Source organism: Muntiacus reevesi, chromosome 12 (genome assembly GCF_963930625.1).
Source record: "Muntiacus reevesi chromosome 12, mMunRee1.1, whole genome shotgun sequence".
NCBI lineage: Eukaryota > Metazoa > Chordata > Mammalia > Artiodactyla > Cervidae > Muntiacus > Muntiacus reevesi.
In genome coordinates, this window is record NC_089260.1 from 5177350 (window position 1) to 5199444 (window position 22095).

A 22095-nucleotide genomic window follows, 5' to 3' on the forward strand; every position below is an offset into this window, starting at 1 on the left:
GTCCCAACCCAGGGATGGGACCCAGTTCTCCCGCATTGCAGGCAGATTCTTTACTATTTGAGCTACCCAGAAAGCCCTAGTTAGAGTACTTATTTTCTCTGCCTTGTATTAAAAATGCATATACAGTATTGTCAAGTGTTCAGAAATACTCTCATCAGGCAGGATAAACTTAGCTCAGTTTAAAGGCTAGATAGCTTGGCTGGTACGAGGATCAAACCAGCGATCTTGGCGTTGTTAGCACCACACTGTAACCAGTGGTGGCTTCCCTGGTGGCTCAGATGGTTAAGAATCCGCCTGCAATGCAGGAGACCTGGGTTTGATCCCTGGGTCGGGAAGATCCATGGATGAGGGCATGGCAACCCACTCCAGTACTCTTGCCTGGAGAGTCCCACGGACAGAGGAGCCTGGCGGGCTACAGTCCATGGGGTCACACAGAGTCGGACACGCTAACCAGCTGAGCTGAGGCCAGTTAGCATCCCATCTCTACCTGGGAAGCGCTTCCTCAGAGCTCTTCTGCCTTTCTGTAAGGTTATTCCTCAGCCACAAATTCCATTCTGCATCTTTCTTACCTGGAGAACACCCGTTTCTCTTTGAAGTCTCCATTTCGAAGTCACTTTCTCTATAAACCCTTTTCTATTGGGATAGAATTGACAAGCCTCAATTTTGTGTTTTATCGTGCAGAGTAATGTACCTAATTCTGTATAGCATCTGTGATATTTGCATAAGTATGTCACTCCGGGGCACGACGTTTGTCTCCTTTATCTGTCTATTCCGCTGAGTGATCACAGTTAAGGGTTTAACTCTGGAGTGAATAAAAGAATCTATCCCCTCCTAAACTGTAAGCTTCTCAAGGGCAGAAACTATAAATATGTCTGCTTATAGAGGTGTTAGTTAAGGAGGTGGGAGAATCCTTTCACAGCGTTAAGAGTGTATCAGAGCACCACGATGTATACTTTAAATGCCTTAGAATTTTATTTGTTGGTTATACCTCAATAAAACCGAACTTTTTTTAAAAAAGACTTTTTTTAAAGGATAGAAACCACACCATATCCTTCTTTGTCTCCTAGCTTCCCTAACCTAAGGCTGTGTATTGCACGTAGTAAGAATTTGAAAGTACACAATAGACAGGTCTGCGTGTTTAAGTCCTGACTCTGCTTTCTGGCCCTGGGATGTTAAGCCAGCTGCTTAACTTTTAGCCATGGTACTTTCCTTTCTGATAGATGGTATCTCCCTGGCCTAACTCCCAGTTACTAAGGGAATCAGAAATTTCTGGAAATGTTTTGTAAACTGTAAATCATGAGAATTCCCAGGAAGTCATAAGAACACCGCCTGAGCTGCCGTGTATATACAACAAGAGTTAATTTACCCTCTTCTGCTGGACTTTTAAATTCCTGAAATAATCTGTCCCGTTTCTTGGTTATGGTTAATGGTGTTTGGTGTACGCCTCTGTGTTGTTGATTCTGTTTTCCCTCAGAGAGCACTGGTTTGTTTTGGAAACAATCATTCTATAAATAAATAAAAACTATTAAAATTTAAGAAGAGTTTATAGCTAGAGGATATATTCTAAAGTAAGCTGAATCTTCAAGGACAGTGGGTTGGGAAAATGCCAGTGGAATGGGGAACTGGAGGTGGGGTCAGGGGAGTTGAGATGATAAGATGTCCTAGGCTCTTGGGGAGAATTAATGGGCTATAAATAGAAAAACATAAAAGCATAATGGTGAGGATAAAGCGGTTGCCTGCAATGCTAGAGTATTACAATAATGCAGGAGTTTATGCTGTGAAAATTTTCTAGGGCCACCAAGGGTCTAATTATGGAACTTCAGAATATTGAGTGAAGAGAGAGGCATGTCTGAATCTTCAGTCAAATACATGTATGCTTGGAAAGATGGTCAAGTTGTTTCTCTGAGTCTTGGCTTCTTCATCTGTGAAATGGGGATTATTGTTAAGGCTTATATTGTGTGTTAAAATCATCTGTCAGTGGTAAAATAAAAGTAATTTGCAAGTTGCTTTTAATCTGCCTAAAATTCAGTAGCTCCAGGATACTTAAGAGGATCATTCTAAAATCCAAACATTTCTTAGGAAAGATTAAAGTTTGAGGCATGGAAGACAGAAGGGAAACAAACCTGGGAGAATCTATTAGAGATTGCCACAGTGATCTAGGTTTATGATATCATCATTCTAAACTGGGGTATAAGGAGAGGAAATCTGGGAAGATATTCAGAAACAATGCAGGGGATTTGGAGTTAATAAATCTTCAAAGAGGACTTGAAGTTTTATAACCGTGAGATGGCAGTACCTTAGCAAAAATGGAGAAAGAAGCATCTGACTTTTAAAATACTGATAGGTTTATTCAAATTTAAGTAACTGTAAGGTATGATGGTAATATATTGTTTAAAAAAATTCCAATTTAGGGAATAAAAATCAAAGTCTTAGCCAATCGAATCAAATTATTTTGGAAGGAGATAGGTACAAGTAAGGGGGCAAAAGAGGTCTTCATCTACATTATCTTCTTTAAAGCTCCGCAGTAACCCAAAAAGCATACATTCTAACCCATTTTGTAGGTGAGAAAACTGAGTTCAAAAAGGTCAGGTAATGCCCATAAGTTCAGCATCAAGCAGAGTGTGGGGAAGAGGGAGGGGCTACTCAAAGATAGCATCTTTCACAAGCGCAGGTGCTGGCTTGGCATAAAGCTCCCTGGAGTGTGAACAGTCTGGACATTCATTTTTAAAGAAGCTGCACGGGAACGAGAAAGGAATGACCCAGCAAAGCAACAGAGAAAAGACAGCAGCCAGAGAGTGTTCCTGCCTCACTAGTCAAGAGATCTCAGCTAATTCCCCGAGCCCAATGACTGCAGCCCATGGAAGGAGCATTTTTACACTATGACTCTTTGTACACGCATATATGCTATTATACTCTGTGTGACATGCTCAGATATTTTTTATAATAGCTGAATCTGTTCCCGTTGTGCTATTGTGTTTGGGACCTGTAAAATTGATTTAGTTGGCAGTGATCTCATGGTTCCTCATTTGAATAAAAAAGAAAAAGTGTCACTTGCGACACGACTCTGGATAAAAAAAGTGTAATTTTCCAAAGCGTGTTCTGTGGGTGGCTGCATTGTTTTCTAGTGGCTCGGGAAGTTCTGTACCAAACTCTTTCCAAAGAAATCATTCAAATGAATGTATTAAAGGCTTTCAGTTCCTGCAGTGAAGAAGCCTGTTTATTCCGAATGTATCTGACCACAAAGCTCTATTTATCACATACCTATTTAGATAAGCATGCTTCCCAGGTGGCTTGGGGAGAATCACCCAGCCAGTGTAGGAGATGCAGGAGACATCAAGTTCTACCCGTGGGTCGGCAAGATCCCCTGGAGCAGGAAATGGCAACCCACTCCAGTACTCTTGCCTGGAAAAGTCCCACGGACAGAGGAACCCGGTGGACTGCAGTCCGTGGGATCGCAGAGAATTGGACACAACTGAGCACGTAGGCACACGTGCTTAGATAAGCACTCGGGGAAATGCGAGGAAAAAATGTGACTATAAAACTATCAGCATGATCGTTATCATTGAAAGATAATAATATTAACTCAGAGCAGATATTTCAAGCCAAGATTTTCTTCGCATCTGATTTCCAGAGTCCCTTGGACCACCTTGGGGTGGGGAGGCAAGGCTCCTTCTGTCTTAACTGTCTGTCCACCAACCACAGTTTTTTACAAGATTGCCTAAGCAGGGTCTGAAACACTTGAGACATTTCATTTCAGCATCTCACTGGCAGCTGAAAGGTTTGGAAGTTATTTTGCCTAAGAGAAACATATGTCACATGAGCCATATATCATGGTTTTGGAAGAAATACCATTTGTGTCACTCCTGTTGGCAAATATTTCTCCATGCTGAGACTACACCCTGTCAAATTGTATAAAAATCTGAACTGTCAAAATAAAAGCCAAACAAGACATGGCAAAAGTGTATGCTTTTTTTTTTTTTGAATTAAGCTAATTAAATACGTAATTGAGCAAATAAATTCTGCAGTCAGTCAGATGAAGAGCATTTCTGATGCATGATCTACTCCAGACCCTGAAGAATGCCTGTCTGCTGAGACTCAAGAACCACTTGACTGCAAATGCCCCCTCCCCCATCAGCTACCAGAGGGATTAGCTCATCACCCACAGGGGCTCCCTGTTATCCTCAGGATCAAGGATGTCAGGCCAAGTCCTCCTGGGGACAGCCCCTGCGTCTTTCTCTGGCTTCACATCTTACCCCTCCTCCCCTCCCGCTCAGCGCTTCAACAGCACTCAACTGCTTTGAATTTCCTGCCTCCTCCCCACCTGTACGAATTCATGGAACGCCTTCCTTGCACTCTTGCATAGCACTTGAAGGCTCATCTCTGGCTTAACCTTCTTCCGGAAACTCTCCTAGTCTTGTTTTGCTTTCATCCCTCTGAGTCTTGCTCTCATTTTTTCAGTTCAGTTCAGTCGCTCAGTCGTGTCCGACTTTTCGTGACCCCATGGACTGCAGCACGCCAGGCCTCCCTGTCCATCACCAACTCCCGAGTTTACCCAAACCCATGTCCATCGAGTCATTTTCTATGTTCCCGTAAATCAAGGTTCTTATCTTTATCCTGAACTCAGCGGGTTGTGTCATCTGTTTTTTCGTGCCTCTACCTCCACCATATTATGAGTTTCCTTAAAGATGAGGAATATGTCTTGTCCCCTGTGGTAACAGCACATAATAGATACTCAATAAATGTTTCAATGAAAATTACAATAAGGTCTAGGACACTCTATTGACTCCAGTCATGTGCTAGATGGTACCAAAGACATTTCTGATGTCCAGATATTTGAGACACTTATGTTGGGTACCACACAAGGAACCAAAAGATAAAAGATATTACTAAGAAACTGGAACTGCCCCTTTGGAGTTAACATATTAAGACTTTGTGATATCCCGAGACAGGAGGTGTGCTAGAAGTATTATCCAAGTATTTTGAAATTCAGATGAGTGAGGTTAAATAATGCTACCAGACAGAATTAAGTAACAGAATAATTGATAATCCAGTTTAATTGATTGGTAATAAAATACAGTTTTTTTTTTAAGGTATAATACTGGCTTTGAATCAATTTCTCAAATTGATATTGATGAAGTGATGGGACCAGATCTTCATTTTTTGATGAAGTGATGGGCCATGATCTTCGTTTTTTGAATGTTAAAACCCATTTAGATACACGGAGACTCAATTTCTTCATCTGTAGGGTAAATATTCTTTGCCATCAAGCTGGGATGGAGGCTTGGTATCCTCAAACAGTTTTCCTAGCACTATTTCCAAATGACTACGTTGGCTCAGTTAAAACCAATTTGCAATCTCTGGACTAGGTGGTTTCTAATGTTCTTTTCAACTGTGCTCAGTAATTCTATAGTTCTTATGTAATTAAACGTTATTTTCGATTATCTGCATTAACACTGAATCCTTTATTGCTGTAGAGATTAACATTCAAGTCTAAATCATATGTAGACCTTATGTTAAGGCCTAATAAGATAGCAATAATTAAATAAGTGTTTATGAGACTTCCCTGGTGGTAGAGTGGATGAGAATTCACCTGCCGGTGCAGGAGACAGGAGTTCCATCCTGGTCCCAGAAGATTCCACACGCTGTGGAGCAGCTAAGCCCCCGAGTCACAGCTACTGAAGCCTGCGAGCCCCGGGCCCTGAAATCAGAACTGCGGAGCCACGGGCTGTAACGACCGAACTTCATGCCCCAGAGCCTCTGCTCTGCGGCAGGAAAGGTGACCGCAACTAGAGAGTCCACGGGCAGAAACGAAGACCAGCGCAACCAAATCAGTAATAAACAGTGCATAAATATGCATTCATCATGAAGTTACCGCAAATTCAGTCGGTGTTGTAAAGCGTTTTCATGCATGTTCTGAATTTAGCCTGATCTGGTGCTTTCCTTAATTTCAGATCTGAAAATTCATCTCCAGACCACCGATTATGGCAACTTCTTGGCTAATCAAGCCACCCCTCTTACTGTTTCCATTATTGACACGGAGATGAGGAAGAAGCTGTGCGGAGAGTTTGAGTATTTCCGGAATCACTCCTTGGAGCCGCTAAGCACCTTCTTCACATACATGACGTGAGTGACAGGAGGGGCCCTGCTCCTCCCCGGGGTGACTGCGAACCACCCCTAAGAGCTCCAGGTGGGGGTCAGGCTGGCCTGAAGTTCAAGGCCACGTCTGTTGTTTGTAAGTTTGAATGCATTCAGATCTGAGAACTGATAAGCGCGTGTCTTATCTCAGTGTGAGTCACTCCATCCCCAGACTCTTTGCGACCCCGTGGACTGTGGCCCACCAGGCTCCTCCGCCCACGGGATTCTCCAGGCAAGAATACGGGAATGGGTGGCCACCGCCTTCTCCGGGGGATCTTCCCGACCCAGGGATCAAACCCGGGTCTCCCACATTACTGGCAGATTCTTTATTGTCTGAGCCACCAGGGAAGAGCATAGATCCACATTTTCACTGTTAGAAAATAGATTTCATTTATTTATTTCACTTACTTATAAACATGATCAGGTCACTCACTCTTCGCAGTGATAAGTGCTGCTGATGTTTGAAACATTCCAGCCATTGGAACTGAAGGTAGGTATTACGCCACATTTTCAGATCGCTTGTCAAGGTCGGGTTGGAATATCACAGATCTTTCTTAAAGTCACACCTACCCTTCAACAGAATAAGGTGCTCCCGTCATAGTTAGATGTGTCTTATTTTTATCCCTCTCCATCACCAATGGTTCCAGTCTTTTGGTGTGAAGGCCCTTCTTTCTAAAGTGCTTGAATTTCTATACAATAGTAAATTGTATTTCTTAATCTAGTTAATAAACTATATCCAGTGCTCAAACCTTTGGGCCCCTTTAGTTGTCTTAGCTGATAAGCTGAGAACGAATGCCCACAAAGGATGAAATGTCTACCATGTACATATAATTTAGATTAATATACAGCTATGATTACTACATCCAGGCCATAGACTTCCTCCCCACACAGTTCCTCTCCCTAAAAGTAAACACTTCTCAGTTTATTATTTTTCTAAACAAAAAATTGCATTGTATATGTGTATTGATACATATTCAACCCACCCTACTCCCACATTTCAAATTCATACAGATGACATCAGTTTTTTCCCACTTAATATTGTTAGAAATATCCTCATCTGTGTCATGCATTTTTAATAACTGTAGAAGTCCATGTTTGGTATACATTATAACTCAATTTATCAGGCATCTATTAACAAATAACTAACTTTTTTTTTCCTATTACAAAAAGTTTTGTAACTGGCTCTACCTTATTATAGTGTAGGTCTTGAATTTATTTCTAAGCTAAATTTCTAGCAGTGTAAGTAGTGAGTCAAAGGAATGTCCCTTTATTTATTTTAGAAAATTTGCTAACTTGAACACAACAGAAGTAGCACCAATTTGTACCCCCAAAACAGTGCATGAGAAGGCCCGTGCCCCTACACCATTACCAACATCAGATACTATATTTTTCATTTTTACCTTGACAGTAAGTTAAAAACTATCTCTTTGCTTTAATTTATATTTCTTTATGGGCTTTTCTGGCATCTCAGCTTGTAAAGAATCTGCCTGTTGATGCAGGAGACCCCGGTTCAATTCCTGGGTCAGGAAGATCTCCTGGAGAAGGGATAAGCTACCCACTCCAGTATTCTTGGAATCCCCTGGCAGTAGAGACTCCACCTGCAATGCAGGAGATGTGGGTTCGATCCCTGGGTTGGGAAGATCCACTGGAGAAGGGAGTGAAGAGAACAGCTACTCTCTCCAGTATTCTTGCCTGGAGAATTCCTTGGACAGAGGGGCCTGGCAGGCTTCAGTCCATGGGGTCCCAAAGAGTCGGACATCACTGAGTGACTTTCACTTTGCATATTTCTTTATTGGCAAAATGGAACATCTTTTCACATTTACACATTTAGTCATGTATATTTGCTACCTGACCAAATTCCTTGTCTATTTTTATTAGAATGTGCAGCATTTCTTGTTGATATATAAGGACTCTTTATAAGTTAAGAAAGTTAGCCTTTCATCAGTTTGATATAACTTAATTTTTATTTTGATTTTTTTGCTGTAGGAATATTGAAATTTTTAATTTAGTTATCACCAGTCTTTTTATTGTACAATCTTTTGATTATTGTGTCCTGCTTAGAAAAGCCTTCACTCCAAAGGATCGATAAATTCACCTGTCCTTTCTTCCATTCTTTTGTTGTTGTTATTTCACTTCTTAACATTTAGAAGTGTGATTCATCTAAAATGTATTTTTGTGTAAAGAATGAGAGTAGGGATCCAGCTCAAACTGTTTTTCCCAAATAATGATCCAGTAAGCGGTTAGAAGGCACGATCATAGTTCAAGGCGGGAAGGAATCACTGATGCACTTGAGACGTGTGGTTAGCACCTGTCTTCCTTGCTTGTGTAATCTAGCCTCCTAGCAGTGGAGTAGACTCCCAAGTGGTCTGGGAATTTGTTTACAGACAAGATATAGATGCTGACGTTTTAAAAGAATCCACCAATAAACAACTAGTGAAAATGAAGATCGAATATGATCTTGGGTCTGACGCAGTCTAAAGCCCAAGCATTTTCTTTGAGAAAGATTCTGGAAAGGTCTTCCAGAAGGGCCGACATTGCTGCCAAGGCTGGAAATGGAGTAGAAATTGGAGATTCCGGAGAAGGCTGGGGTTGAAGTATGCCGATGGGAAGGACGCTGCGTGAGTAATAACCGCTCAGTTTTGGCTGGAGCAGGCTGTGCAGAAAGAGGAGAGGAATGGGGAAGGGAGGCTAGGGGAGAAAATTCCAGTCAGATTATGGAGTCTTCAGTGACAAGTCTTACTTAGTTCTGGTCGTCACCGTTTTAAGCATGAGGAAATGAAAACTTAAGAGGAGGAACTTGCCCAAATCATTAAAAAGTGATTCGAAATAAATGCTAGCAGTAGGCTTTGCAGAATTATTTTGCTCAGATTTTAGATGAGTGCAGAAAAACTGACCTGTGATGAAGACAGGGCAAGTCCAATTTTAACTCAACCTGAAAGCTGTCAGGTTTTGTACTTTTTAGGTTGAGAGACGATCTCACATGATGAAAATTTTCCCCCAAATATGTTAAGAAGTGCTCTAAGAATGACTCTGAGTCATTTGGTCAGTGGTTCCTCTTATGTGATGATTCCATGATTTATTGTTTTCTAACTATAGAATCTTAAACCTGGAAGGAACCTTAGATTAATTCAGCAAGTCTTCTTATTTCACAACAAACTATCATATCGATCTAGTTAAAATATACTGTTTCTAAAAATAATTACTTAAAATTCCAAATACTTCTAATCATTAATGACATTTCAAAACTGTGTATAAGTATGTATAGATAGTCACAGATTCTTGGGTAGAATGTTAATGCAGAAATAGACACGGAAGCGTAGTTTTGGTAGTATTGCTAGTAATGGACATGCTTTAATTCATCCTCTTCCTCTCTCCCTTTCTCTCTCTTGATGATAAACTCTTTGAACTAGTTCTTTTAAGGATCTTTATCTGGACTCATTAGTAAATAATGAACACTAAATATTTGTTGAATCAGTATATAATCCTGTATCTAGCAGCATCCTCCACATGCATATAGAAACATGCTTTCAGACAATTCAGGATTTTATATCTGCATTTAATTAATATATGGTACTTGAGGATTGGCTATTTATTGAATGGTATGTTAGGGCTAAAAGCCAGATGTCATTCCTATAGATGTGTTTTATGTGACCAGGGTAGTCTTTACAGTAATATTAAAAAATATGTTTCATTAAGGCTTGCATTCCCCAATTAGCCATGGTCTCCAACACACCCTTCTGTCTTATGATCTGCAGGTATTTAAGTTACTTATCAGACCCCAGATGTTTAGGTTTCTTATCAGACAGCAGACCTAGATGTTTTACCTACATCTTTGCACCAGAACCATGCAAAGAAGTGTTTATATCTCCAATTTTCAAATTAGAGAAACGTAGGCTCAATGAATCAACGTGTATTTCAAAGTCAGAGCATTTTTAAGAGATTTGGAAAGCATTTGGTGTGGGTCCATCATTCTAGAAAGCTGATGGTCTTGCACTCACTCCATAGTTTGTCAAAAGGCAAGTAAATCAGAAGTATCTGTGGGCCTTTAGAATAGAAGTATATTCCTGATCCCTATCCCAGGAGGTTCTGACCTAGTTGATCTGGGAGTGGGGCCCCCCTGTATTTTGGAAGGCACCCAGATTATTCAGATGTGCACCCCTAGTTGAAAATGTCCCATTATGGTGCCCCAAGCTTATGACTTGGATGTCACTTTCACAATTATTCTCATGAGTCTTTTGCCACAGTTAATGACAATGAATAGCGTTCTCTCCTTGTCGGAGACCAAAGGGATCACACTGAAGCCCAGGTCTTCTGAATCTCAGTCCATGGTTTGTCCCACCATTCATGTGACCTGCCAGCGTCCAGCAGTGCCTGGATGTATGTTACCAAGACGAAAAGTGTCTGTGTGCGGGACAGGTGTCCAGTAGTTCTGAAACTGTTTTTCTTACTTCTCTCTTGGAACATATTGCAAAGTCAAGTGTCTGTCTAGCACCTCTGAACTGCCCTACTAGGGAATTCCCAGGGTATCATTATGAAAATGACTAAGCCAACCCTAATAGAAATGCTCTATATTTAAAGTGGTATGATAAACACAATATGAACGTACAAGAACTGTACATTCATGTGATAGAATTACCCTACACGTGAAACTTGTTTTGAAAATCTGGAATGTATATTTTTAAATGCCTATCGCAGGAAGATCTGGCAGTTTTGTATACTATAATTATACATAGTGCTGTAAAACAAAGGAGTGAATCTATAGCATTTTAATGAAGAGACTGTGTAATAGAGGCTTGGATTGTTTTTTCTTCCCTCCTACTCAACACTTCCAAGCAGCATTTAAACCTCTATCTTTTGAGATTAGCTCTCTGACTAAAATATTTTAATATTTAAAATACTGATTTAATTTTTTAGGCTTTAAATTTTATTAATCTTTCAAAATAAATTTTCTCAATGTAGGATAACCAAGGAAATATAATCGTCAATACTTCACAGTAACATCAACCAAGAATCATAGGTTAAGATCCACACAGTGAAGAAATCTTTTGAGATTCATTTTTAAGCTAATCAAAAGTTCTTGACTATCTCAGTGACACTTTATAACTCTCCACAGGTTTTGCACTGTGTTGTACTTTAGAGGGCTATGCAGTTTGGTTTGCCCTAAAAAGCTTCTCAGAATCAAGTCGTTTGGTGCTAACATGAGGAAGTGAAAGTTGCTCAGTTGTGTCTGACTCTTTGCGACTCCATGGACCATACAGTCCATGGCATACTCCAGGCCAGAATACTGGAGTGGGTAGCCTATCCCTTCTCCAGCGGATCTTCCCGACCCAGGAGTTGAACCGGGGTCTCCTGCATTGCAGGCAGATTCTTTACCAGAGTCCTCCACAAACTGGATCACAAACTTGCTCACCCCATCATGTGTTAGTCAAAACATAAATAGTATAATTCTGAGTCAGTGGGAACTCACATTCTAATGGAGCAGGTAGATGCGTCCACAAAGGGTGAAACGATGACAGAATTACGCAGCAGCTGTAATGGAGGCTTGAACATTGAATTGGAGGAACCTGGAGGGTGAAATGACTAACCCTGACTTTGAACGATTTTGCAGAGAAGGTAGCATTTGAACCAGTATTTCAAGTGGGCATCAGATTGAAAGAATACATTGTGTAAGTGAGACATGAGAAGATTGTGTACCTAGAGGTGAGAAGCCATCTCAGGCGTGGCTGGAGCCCAGGCAAGAGCGGAGCGTGGCTGGGGAAGGAGACGAGAGGCTGGCTGACGCAGGGCTTCACCTGTCTCCATCTGCAACAGCCAGTCGCGGGGGGATTTCAGGAAGGACGCTACCACTTCCCACTTCAAACACCCACGTCCTTTCTGCTAGTAAGTAGCAGAGACCCTGAGATGTGACACTGTGTGTGTGTGTTAGCTGCTCAGTCCTGTCCGACTCTTTGCAGCCCCACATGCTGCAGCCCACCAGGCCCCCCGCCCATGGGCTTCTCCAGGCAGGCACACTGGACTGGGCTGCCATTTCCTTCTCCGAAAGGAGCGGCAGAAAGAAAGAAAGTGAAGTCGCTCAGTGGTGTCCGACCCTTTGCGACCCCATGAACCGTAGCCTACCAGGCTTCTCCGTCCGTGGAGTTTTCCAGGCGAGAGTTCTGGAGTGGGGTGCCAGTTCCTTCCCCGATGTGACATTGGATTTTCCAAACAGCATTTCAAAGATGCTACTTTTTCTTGTTTGTTTTTACTTTTCAACTCTCATTGTCTTGAAAAGTGAGGGGGAATGATCTGTTACATCTTTCAGGAAGATGATTCTGTTGGTACTGTGAAAGATGCATTGAAGACATGAGATCTGAAGCAGAGAAACTATAGAGGAAGCTATTTTAAACGTTTACATTGAAAATATTGCTGGTAGAGACAGGAAGGATTTGATAGGTAGACTTGACAAAATTTACCATCTTGATTTATGATGCAATGAGTGAGAGAAAGCAATCAATGATTCCTGGAATCCTAAGCTAAGGGAGAAAAGAATTTGCAAATGAGATAAAGGGTTTTGTTTTATTTCTAGTCAAAAAGAATAAGAAGCCTATTTAACTTAGATAAAATTAAATTAACAAATTATCCTTAGTCTCACTATGATTTGACATATTTTTGTACTCACACATTTTAAAGGAATTAAGATCACTCTGTAAAATAATTTAATCTTTAATATCTATTACCAGAATTTTTTCATGTCAGAAGTTTTTTTCTAGTATTTTTAAATTACTGCACAGGCTTCCATCTGATCATGAACATTGTAGGTGTGTTTTGTTTCTTCCTGACCTCCAAGTCTGCAAAATATTTAGTTTGTTAAATTCTGATTTCAAGAATCAAATTCCCAATAAAAATGTCAGGTTGAATAATATCTGGTTGACAACACTGTGTATTTGTGATTCTGACTCTGGCCAGAAAAGGTCTTCTGAAATCTTACAGATTGCACCAACTTAAAGGTTTTATATCCAGAGATTCTATGTGAATATTCAATGGGAGAAGCAAAAATGTCTCTAATCCAGCTGCTGATGAGACCTTTGTGTAAAATTCTCCAAGTGCTGGAATTGAAAACACTGGTGCTTTTCTACAGAAGCAATACTTGTCTTCCTGTAACTGAATGATACTTAATCAGCGTGAGTGAGTAAAAGTCACTCAGTCGTGTCCGACTCTTTGAGAATTTTCCAGGCTCGAATACTGGAGTCGGTAGCCTTTCCCTTCTCCAGGGGATCTTCCAACCCAGGGACCGAACCCTCATTGCAGTCAGATTCTTTACCAGCTGAGCCACAAGGGAAGCCTAATTAATCAACATAACCTTTAATAAGTGACTGCTATGAGTGAAGGCCTATGCTAGGTTCTAAGACTGGAGACGAATTGAATACGGACTTGCTTCTCTGAGCCAGTGGAAGAGTTACTTAAGGCGCAGATTCCAAGACCATGCCTCTAAAAATCAGGTTTTAGAAAGTCCTGGACTGCAGTTTAGGAATCCACACTTTCAGAAGGCCCTCCGGTGACCCTGATCTACATGAGAAATTCTTACAGCCAGTATGCAGGCTGGGAGTCTGCAATACACCAGCTGTGGGGCCCTGGAAAAGTGCCTTAGTCAGTCAAAGCCTTTTCCTCGTCTAGAATAATAATTATATACCATAGAGTTGCAAGTTTAACTGAAAACACATATATAATATAGAGTCTAAGTGTTAATTGAAAGTTATGTGTTTCATGAGGCCCGGTGAAATGAAAATACATGGCCCTTGTTCAAAAACAGTAATTTCAAGAGACCAACAGCAGAGAATTAAAGCGAGCATGGTGATGGTTTAGTACCCAAGTTGTGCCCAACTCTTTGCGACCCCATGGACCGTAGCCCGCCAGGCTCCTCTGTCCATGGGATTCTCCAGGCAAGAGTACTGGAGTGGGTTGTTGTGCTTCCTCCAGGGGATCTTCCCGACCCAAGGATGGAACCCGTGTCTCTTGCGTCTCCTGAATTGACAGGTGGATTCTTTACCACTAGCACCATAGGGGAAGCTCACTGAAAAATGTATACATATATAATATATAAATAAATCCACACACACAGTATATCTACATGCATTTGCTCAATACAGCTAACTTTACGCATTAGGGTCTTAGCACCTGTGAAAGTGGGAAAAGGTTGCATAATAAAGGCGGTAACGCTGAGACTGCGGTTGGAAGGATGGGACCCTGTCTGTACCCAGCCAGGAGGGAAAAATCTAGCGGAGAGGGCAGAAACGTAGGCTTCACCAGTCCTGCTGCTGGGTTGCCCACTTAACTGATAACAGCAAAGTGGTGTCTGAGGATTAAGGATGCTAAGGTCATGGGTGTAAAAGATCTCAGGACGCTACGACAGTTCTCCCGAGTGAGAAATCCATCAGGGTCAAGGTAGAGGCATTGTTTCCTTTATCAACAGTCTGGCTAGGCGGCAGTCAACCGCCAGGGGGCGCGATTGATCCCCGTAACCCTTTTACCAAATCTCTACGCCTTCCCCAGCAATTGTTTAGTAAGACTTGAGACTGTCCCATAACCCTGGTACTAATTCAGATAACCACTGCCCTAGTTGTATTTTATCTTGTTTATTTTTTTTTTAATTTAAAATGAAGCAACTGTATTTTTAAAAATAGTTTTTCTTTAAAAAAATTATTTAGTGCTCTCTGCAGACCAACAATTTTATAGTCGCTTTGTTGTTGTCTAGTTGCTAAGCTGTGTCTGACTTTTGAGAGCCCGTGGGATAGCCTGCCAGGCTGCTGTCCATGGGATTTCCCGGCAAGAATACTGGGATGTGTTGCCATTTCCTTCTCCAGGGCATCTTCCCCACCCAGAAGTCGAACCCAAGTTTCCTGCATTGGCAGGCGGATTCTCTACCACTGAACCACCTGGGAAGCCCTGCAGTCACTATTCACGCATTAAATTTAATTCTCACAACAATCCTATGAGGTGGCTTTTTAGAAATACAGAACAGAGGTTTTACAAGTTAAGACTGTAATTCAGTACCTATTTCCCAAAGCCCAGAAGTAAGCACTCATAAATTTTATGTATGCCTTTTCAAATTTCTTTCAACGTGAAAAAAGTTTGTATGTGTGCATATATTTATATCTAAACCAACATATAAAATATACATAACTGGCTTTAATTTTTTTAGAACAGTTAGGTTATATGATATATTGTTTACAATTTGTCTTTTTTTTTTTTTAGTGTAATCTATTGATATTAAGAATTTTCTACAGATGTTGTTGTTTAGTGGCTAAGTCGTATCTGGCTCTTTTGTGACCCCACGGGCTGTAGCCCACCAATCTCCTCTGTCCATGGGACTTTCCAGTCAAGAATACTTTACTGGGTTGCCATTTCCTTCTCTAGGAGATCTTCTTGACCCAGAGACTGGACTCGTGGCTCCTGCCTCAGCAGGCAGATTCTTTACCACTGAGCCACCTGGAAAGCCCATAAGTGCACACAGATCTATCTTATTTTAAAGCATACATTGTATTCTGTTCCCTCTTTTGCCCATATTACTTTATTTCTTTGTTATTTCAAGTAATACAACAGAAATCATTGTACCTATTATGTTTGCTTCCTTTTGCCGGCATTTCTTTACGAGGGATTTCCAGAAGTGAAATTGCTTTGTCCATAACTGTGCAGGTTCTAGATTTTGACAGTTATTAGCAGATTGCTCTCTCATACCCCAACAATTTGGAATGGTTTGTTCCTCTATCTTCTCAGCTGTTTCTTTTTTTCTTTCCTCATTGGAAGAAATAAGATTCTCCAAAACCTGTTGTGACTGGTGTTTTGAATATAATAAACGAGATTCACCAGTCACTGTTCCTGACCAGATAGAGAACAGCCTATAATAGACACTCACAGCACGTGTAAGTGTCTAGTGGACAAGAAGAATCGTCACCCCAGTGGTGTTTTCCTATCCATTTCTGTAATATTTACATACACTGCTACGGAAGAGGCAGCACTGAAGCCATCTCACTAATGCTGTTCTTCTCAACAGAAACATATAGGAAAAGCAAGGAATAAGCAGCCTTGATCCCTAGAAAAAGTACCAAGTATCTCCTTCATCCTTTTTACCCAGGGACTGTCAGAGTTAACATACTTGTCTGAACGTACGAAAAAATGTACTCATCCACTGAAAAAAAGCATCACTGTGCTCGTGTTCTGGGCAAGTATGGTTCAGGCCTCACGGAGGCCACAAAAAATGAACAGTCTCTAAGGATATTGTAGGAATGACCTGTAAATAATTACATTTAAATGAACATGTGAACTCACTTACCCAAGATTACACAATTGAAGAGTGACAGAATTAATGCTGAATCCAGGTCTCAGCTCCTTAGATATATAATAAATATTTGTGAATGAACGAGTTAACTCCTCCCTGTGTTCACCATGGCTACTGCCAATGTATACTAAAAATTAATTTCACACCAAGATAAATATAAATACAGAGCTTTAGAGACAGAAGAAAGATATCACTTCTAGCTACAGATATTTTAAAATCTTAAAATATTTGAATATTGGACTTAAAGGATGGGGAGGATTTCGGCATTTAGCAATTGGTGAGGAACAGATACTTTTTCCATCTAAAGAGGGGGTAGGAACAAAGACACTGATATAGAAAAGGACGAATGAGTTTGAAGAATTTTTAATCCAAACAAATGGGTTAGACCGAGGTTGTCGAAAATCTTAAGTACTAGGGAAGAATGCTAAAGATTCCAGAGCTACCAAGGGTTTGAGAAATGCATAGTGACCAGCATTCTTGTTCGAAATGTGCTGTTCCAGCAATGCTGACTTCAGGATAATTTTTCAATATTTTATTTTCCTAGAAGGAAAAAAAAAATGCACGTGACAGCAAAATGAACTGCTTTTAAAAATTGCTGTAATTTTCACTTCCTCTATTTAAAAAGTGGGAAACTTCAGGGGAGTAAGAAATGTTACCCCAAACGTCCACTTTCAAGAAGGTACAGAATATTAATGGGGACATTCTAATCCTCAACAGCCTCTTTAGCAAATCAGACTAAATGCAAGGGCTGCCCCACCTGAGTATCTGGGATTGGCATTGGACTTAGTACATCTGGGGTAACAGAAATGTTTATCAGTGCAGTCAAGAAAAGCTTTCATTTGAAAATTGACACACTGGAAAATACTTCCCACATGGCCCTATCGCTTGCCGTCGTGCCAAGTCGCCTCAGTCGTGTCCGACTCTTTGTGACCCCGTGGCCTGTAGCCCGCCAGGCCCCTCTGAGCGCGCGATTCTCCGGGCAGGAACAGTGGAGCGGGTCTCCACGCCCTCCTGCAGGGGCCGAACCGTCTCCCGACCGCCGGGCAGGTTCTTCGCCTGAGAAGCAGCCCGCTGTCTGGGTCACAGTGCAGAGCTGGCGGGCCTGCTAGGGCGGACCAGCACCTCTCTCTGCGGGGCGCTGCTGAGGAACGAAATAAGCGCGCCCTCCCCCCACACTTCCCATGAACTGGGCATTTTACGTCCCTCTTCCTGTGTTTTCCATACGTACAAGCGTGACCCGGAAACACACCGTCCTGCTCACCCGGAACAGAACCGTTGGCGCTGAGACCACCGTGTTACGTGCTGCAGATGAAACGATGCTCACCTGGCCGCTTAGGTAGAAGGAAGCAGTCTTGATATCAGGGTGTGCCTCCCGTGATGAAGCCAGACCTTAGTCACAGTGCTTTGAGATGATGAATCTATTGTCCATCTCCAAGTTCACCAAGTTATTTCCTATCCAGCCGTGCCTGGAGGAGGGAGTTCAGTCTGAGTCATGAAGAGCTTCCATCTTCACTAAGGGGCCCAGGCTTTTTTATACATAAAAGCAGCTATCATTTACGATGAGTTAACCAGCATGTTCTGAAATTAGTGATTACATTTCCAAAGAGAAAACATTAAACATTTTGAAGTTCAGATATCTTAATGGAGACATCGTATGAAGCGATGACCACACAAAGATAATTCTAGGGTTAGAAGATGCAGAACAGGTTGGTAACAGATTTTATAAAAGGTATAAATCAGACCTGAGGGCTAGTATCCCAACAGGTATCGTGGTTTATGTCTTGGGGATGTTCTGTCTCTGAGATGACTGTAGCCCTCAGCCTTATATCTCCATGCCATCCCAGGGGTTAATCACTTGTCTTCTAAGAGCAATAGGTAAATTTTAGAAGGATTCTATTAACTGGAACTAAGTGTAAAAGTATAGAGATATAGAAATCTCAGGCTTGATGAAAGAGTATAAACGTTGCAAAATTTTTACACTAAATATTATGTATACAGCTTCTAATTTTTATCTCCTCTTCCTCCAAGGTCCAGTTTACAGGGAATTAGCTTCGTCTAAGGGTATGTGACTCTCCTTCACTGGAGGCACTGTACTAGTGTTTTCAGATGTATGACTAATCCTGGTGCCAGCAATTCAAGTTGAATAAATATTTCCATTTGAGACTGAGGAAATGGAGCTCTTTTTAAACTGGTTTTTAAGTGACAGAGCTGGGCTTAGAATTAGGCTTATCTATTTCAAAGCTTGGCCTCCTTTTACTGTTGTAATTGATGATTTACAAACTGTTTTCATATGTGTGATTTGATTTAGTTTGCGCAGCAGTCGTGTGAAGACAATGATATTCTGCCCTTTCCCACCCCTTGATGCCAAGCTTCTTAAAAAAGGATGGTCTCTACTCCTATCTTCTCATTTTCTCAACCCACCTCAGTCTTATTTCTGAACCCACCATGCCCTCAAAACCACTCTAGTTGCTAAGTCTAATGGATATAAAATTTTCAGCTCTTTTGTTAGATCTTGGTTTCTAAAACCATTCCCCCATAAAGGGAACTGACATTCCTTGGATAAACAGCTATCTGAGGACTCGAGCGAGAAATATACAAGATGAACTTGAACTATCTTGTAATACCAGAATATAAGGATGTGAAAAATGAAACAAAGCAAAAAAAAAAAAAACCTGCAATGGTTTGGGGTGTGTTAATGGAGCTCACAGGAACCGACTGCAAGAGCTCCCAGGGGCCAAAGCTGGAGCAATTTGAGCAGCGAAATAAAGGAAATTGTTCTGAATTATCATCCAAAGTATAAAATAAATATTTTCTAAGACCATCCTGGTCTAAATAAATGATTGACTAATTTAATAAATGAGCAAGAAGGGACACATCTCCCTTACAGAATGATTTGTGTAGATGCTCCATCCTCAAGGAGGGTACCATATTTCCCACTTCTCTTATGCTTGACTTCCAAAGAGGACAATATGGAAAGAGGAGGCAGGGCCTTTTCAGTGGAGGAGTCTGGCAAACACTGCCTCAGCCGGGTGCTCGTGATGGCACAGTCGGTCATGACCCATGCTGCCAGGAGGCTCCTTTGATAGAATGCAATGGCAGTGGGTCCTCCAGCTTCTGCTTTGCAAGTGGAGGTGCAGAACTCATCTGCAGGGGTGACTGGGGGGCTGTGTGGGGCAGAGCCCTTCTCCAAGCTTCTGGATTTCAAGCTTCCAACTTTTCCCTCTGCACCCTTTAAGACTAAGACTCCCCCGGCTCCACCTTCCATCACACCCAGGACTCAATGCAAAGCAGCAGTGAGTCCCCAAGGAGAGAAGAGAGGAAAGGGTGAAAAACTGTTTAAAGAAGCAACGACTGGAAACCCTCGGAATTTGGCAAAAGACACAAACCTACTGATTCAAGAACTAAACGAACCCCAAATAAGAGGAACCCAGTGAAATCCAAGCCAAGATACATCATAGTCAAACTTCTGAAAGACAAAGACAAAAATGCCTGAAAGCTGTGATACTCATGGGGAAAAAGCAATGTGAACAGGGGTGAATTTCTCCTTAGAAACCACAGTGTTCAGAAGGAAGGGCTATAGCATTGTTTAATGCTAAAGGGAAAGAAAAGTTAACCCAGAATTCTGTATACAATGCAGGCATCTTTCAAGATTGAAGGGTGACTCAAAACAGCCTCAGAAGAATGAAAACTAAAAATTTGTGGCCCATAGACCTACCCTAAAAGAATGGCTGAACAAAATTCTTGAAACAAAGGAAATGATAAAAAGAAGGAATCTGAGAACAACAAAATAGGAGGAAAACATGGGTAAATACAACAGACTTCCTCCTCTTGATTTTCTATTTTATAGTTGACAGTTGAAGCAAAAATTAATATTTTTCTGATGTGGTCTGTATATGGAGGAAATATTTAAGACAGTTCTCTTATAAGTAGGGAAGGTAAGAGAAAATCTTAAGAGATAAGATTTATGCAGTTTCTTTAAAAACTAAACATAGTCTACCATACAACTCAAATTGCACTTCTAAGCATTATTCCAGATAAATTAAAATTTATTTCTACATAAAAACTGACACACAAGTGTCCATATTTACATTATTTACAGGCAACAACTTGTATTACATGTATCTCAAGGGAATCAGTGAAAGTGAAAGTGACTCGGTCGTGTCCGACTCTTTGCGACCCCATGGTCTATACAGTCCATGGAATTCCCCAGGCCAGAATACTGGAGTGGGGAGCCTTTCACTTCTCCAGGGGATCTTCCCAACCCAGGGATCAAACCCAGGTCTCTCGCATTGCAGGTGGATTCTTTACCAGCTGAACCACAATAAGCTGAATTAAAATAGCCCATCTCAAAATGTCACATAATAAACAATTCCTGTTAAATATTATGCACAAAAATGGCAAAGTTATAGAAAGAACAAATTAGTATTTGCCAGAGGTTCAGAGATGGGCTTCCCAATTGGTTCAGATGGTAAAGAATCCACCTGTGATGCAGGAGACTTGGGTTCAAACCCTGGGTTGGGAAGATCCCCTGGAGGAGGGCATGGCAACCACTGCAGTATTATTGGCCTGGAGAATCCCCATGGACAGAGGAGCCTGGCGGGCTACAGTCCATGGGGTCACAAAGAGTCATGACTGAGTGACTGAACTCTACAGCACTGGAGATGGTTGGCAGGAAAAGGGTGTGACAATGAAGGGGTGGCACGCTGGAGGTCTTTAGATGAGGTGGGAGTTCCGTGCCTTGACTATGGTGGTGCCTGCACCAATCTACGCACGGGATAAAGTAAGACAGAACTACACATATGCAGAGGATCGATGTCAATTGTCTGATTCTAACATTAGAGCTATGAAGATGTAACCCCTGGTGGAAACTGGGTGAAGAGGACGTAGGACCTCTCTGTACGATTTTTTTCAACTTCCTAGAGAATCTGTAATTATTTCAAGATAAAAAGCTTTAAAAATTTATTTCATATTTTTGTATCCACATAGTAGTAACAGTAATAATAACTCATAAAATCTAACATCTGAAGCCTATGATCACAGGAAATGACAAATTAGTATTTAATTACATGTATAGAGAGTTATAGGGAGACATAAAAGACTTTCAACATGAAGACATAAACGCTATATTAGTGTAAAATTTCATCAGAGAATTGGAGTAGAAATAAATTTCCAGAAAAAAAAAAAAGAACAACATAATTTCTTTATGTATTTGTAATTGAATAGTGGTGGTGTCTTAGTGAGCTTGAGTTTCTGTAACAAAATGGCACAGATTTAGTGGCTTGGATAATTGGACTTTATTTCTTACAATTTTGGAGGCACAGAAGTCCAAAATTAAGGCGCCATCCAATTTGGTCCCCTGGTGAAGGCTCTCTTCCTCACTGTCCTCACACAACAGAAGAGAGAGCAAGATGCCAGTGTCTGCCCTTAGAAGGACACTAATCCTGTCATGCAGGCTGCACCTCAGGACCTCACTTGGACCTAATTAACAGCCCTAGTCGCCACCACTCCATATACCATCACACTGGGGCTAGGGCTTCAACATGAATTCTTTGTTTAGTCGCCCAGTCGTGTCTGACTCTTTGCAACCCCATGGACTGCAGCATAGCCGGCCTTCCTGTCCCTCACCATCTCCCGGAGTTTGCCCA

General features: G+C 41.3%; 1 protein-coding gene across 3 annotated transcripts in view; it reads left to right on the forward strand.

The window, feature by feature from the left end:
* ATP6V0D2 (ATPase H+ transporting V0 subunit d2) overlaps positions 1-22095 on the forward strand; it is a 48580-nt gene that overhangs the window by 7153 nt on the left and 19332 nt on the right. For all 3 annotated transcript variants that reach the window (XM_065903109.1, XM_065903110.1, XM_065903108.1), the window contains one exon: positions 5952-6123. In XM_065903109.1, the coding sequence (XP_065759181.1) occupies positions 5952-6123 (172 nt within the window). The remainder of the gene's footprint in view (positions 1-5951; positions 6124-22095) is intronic.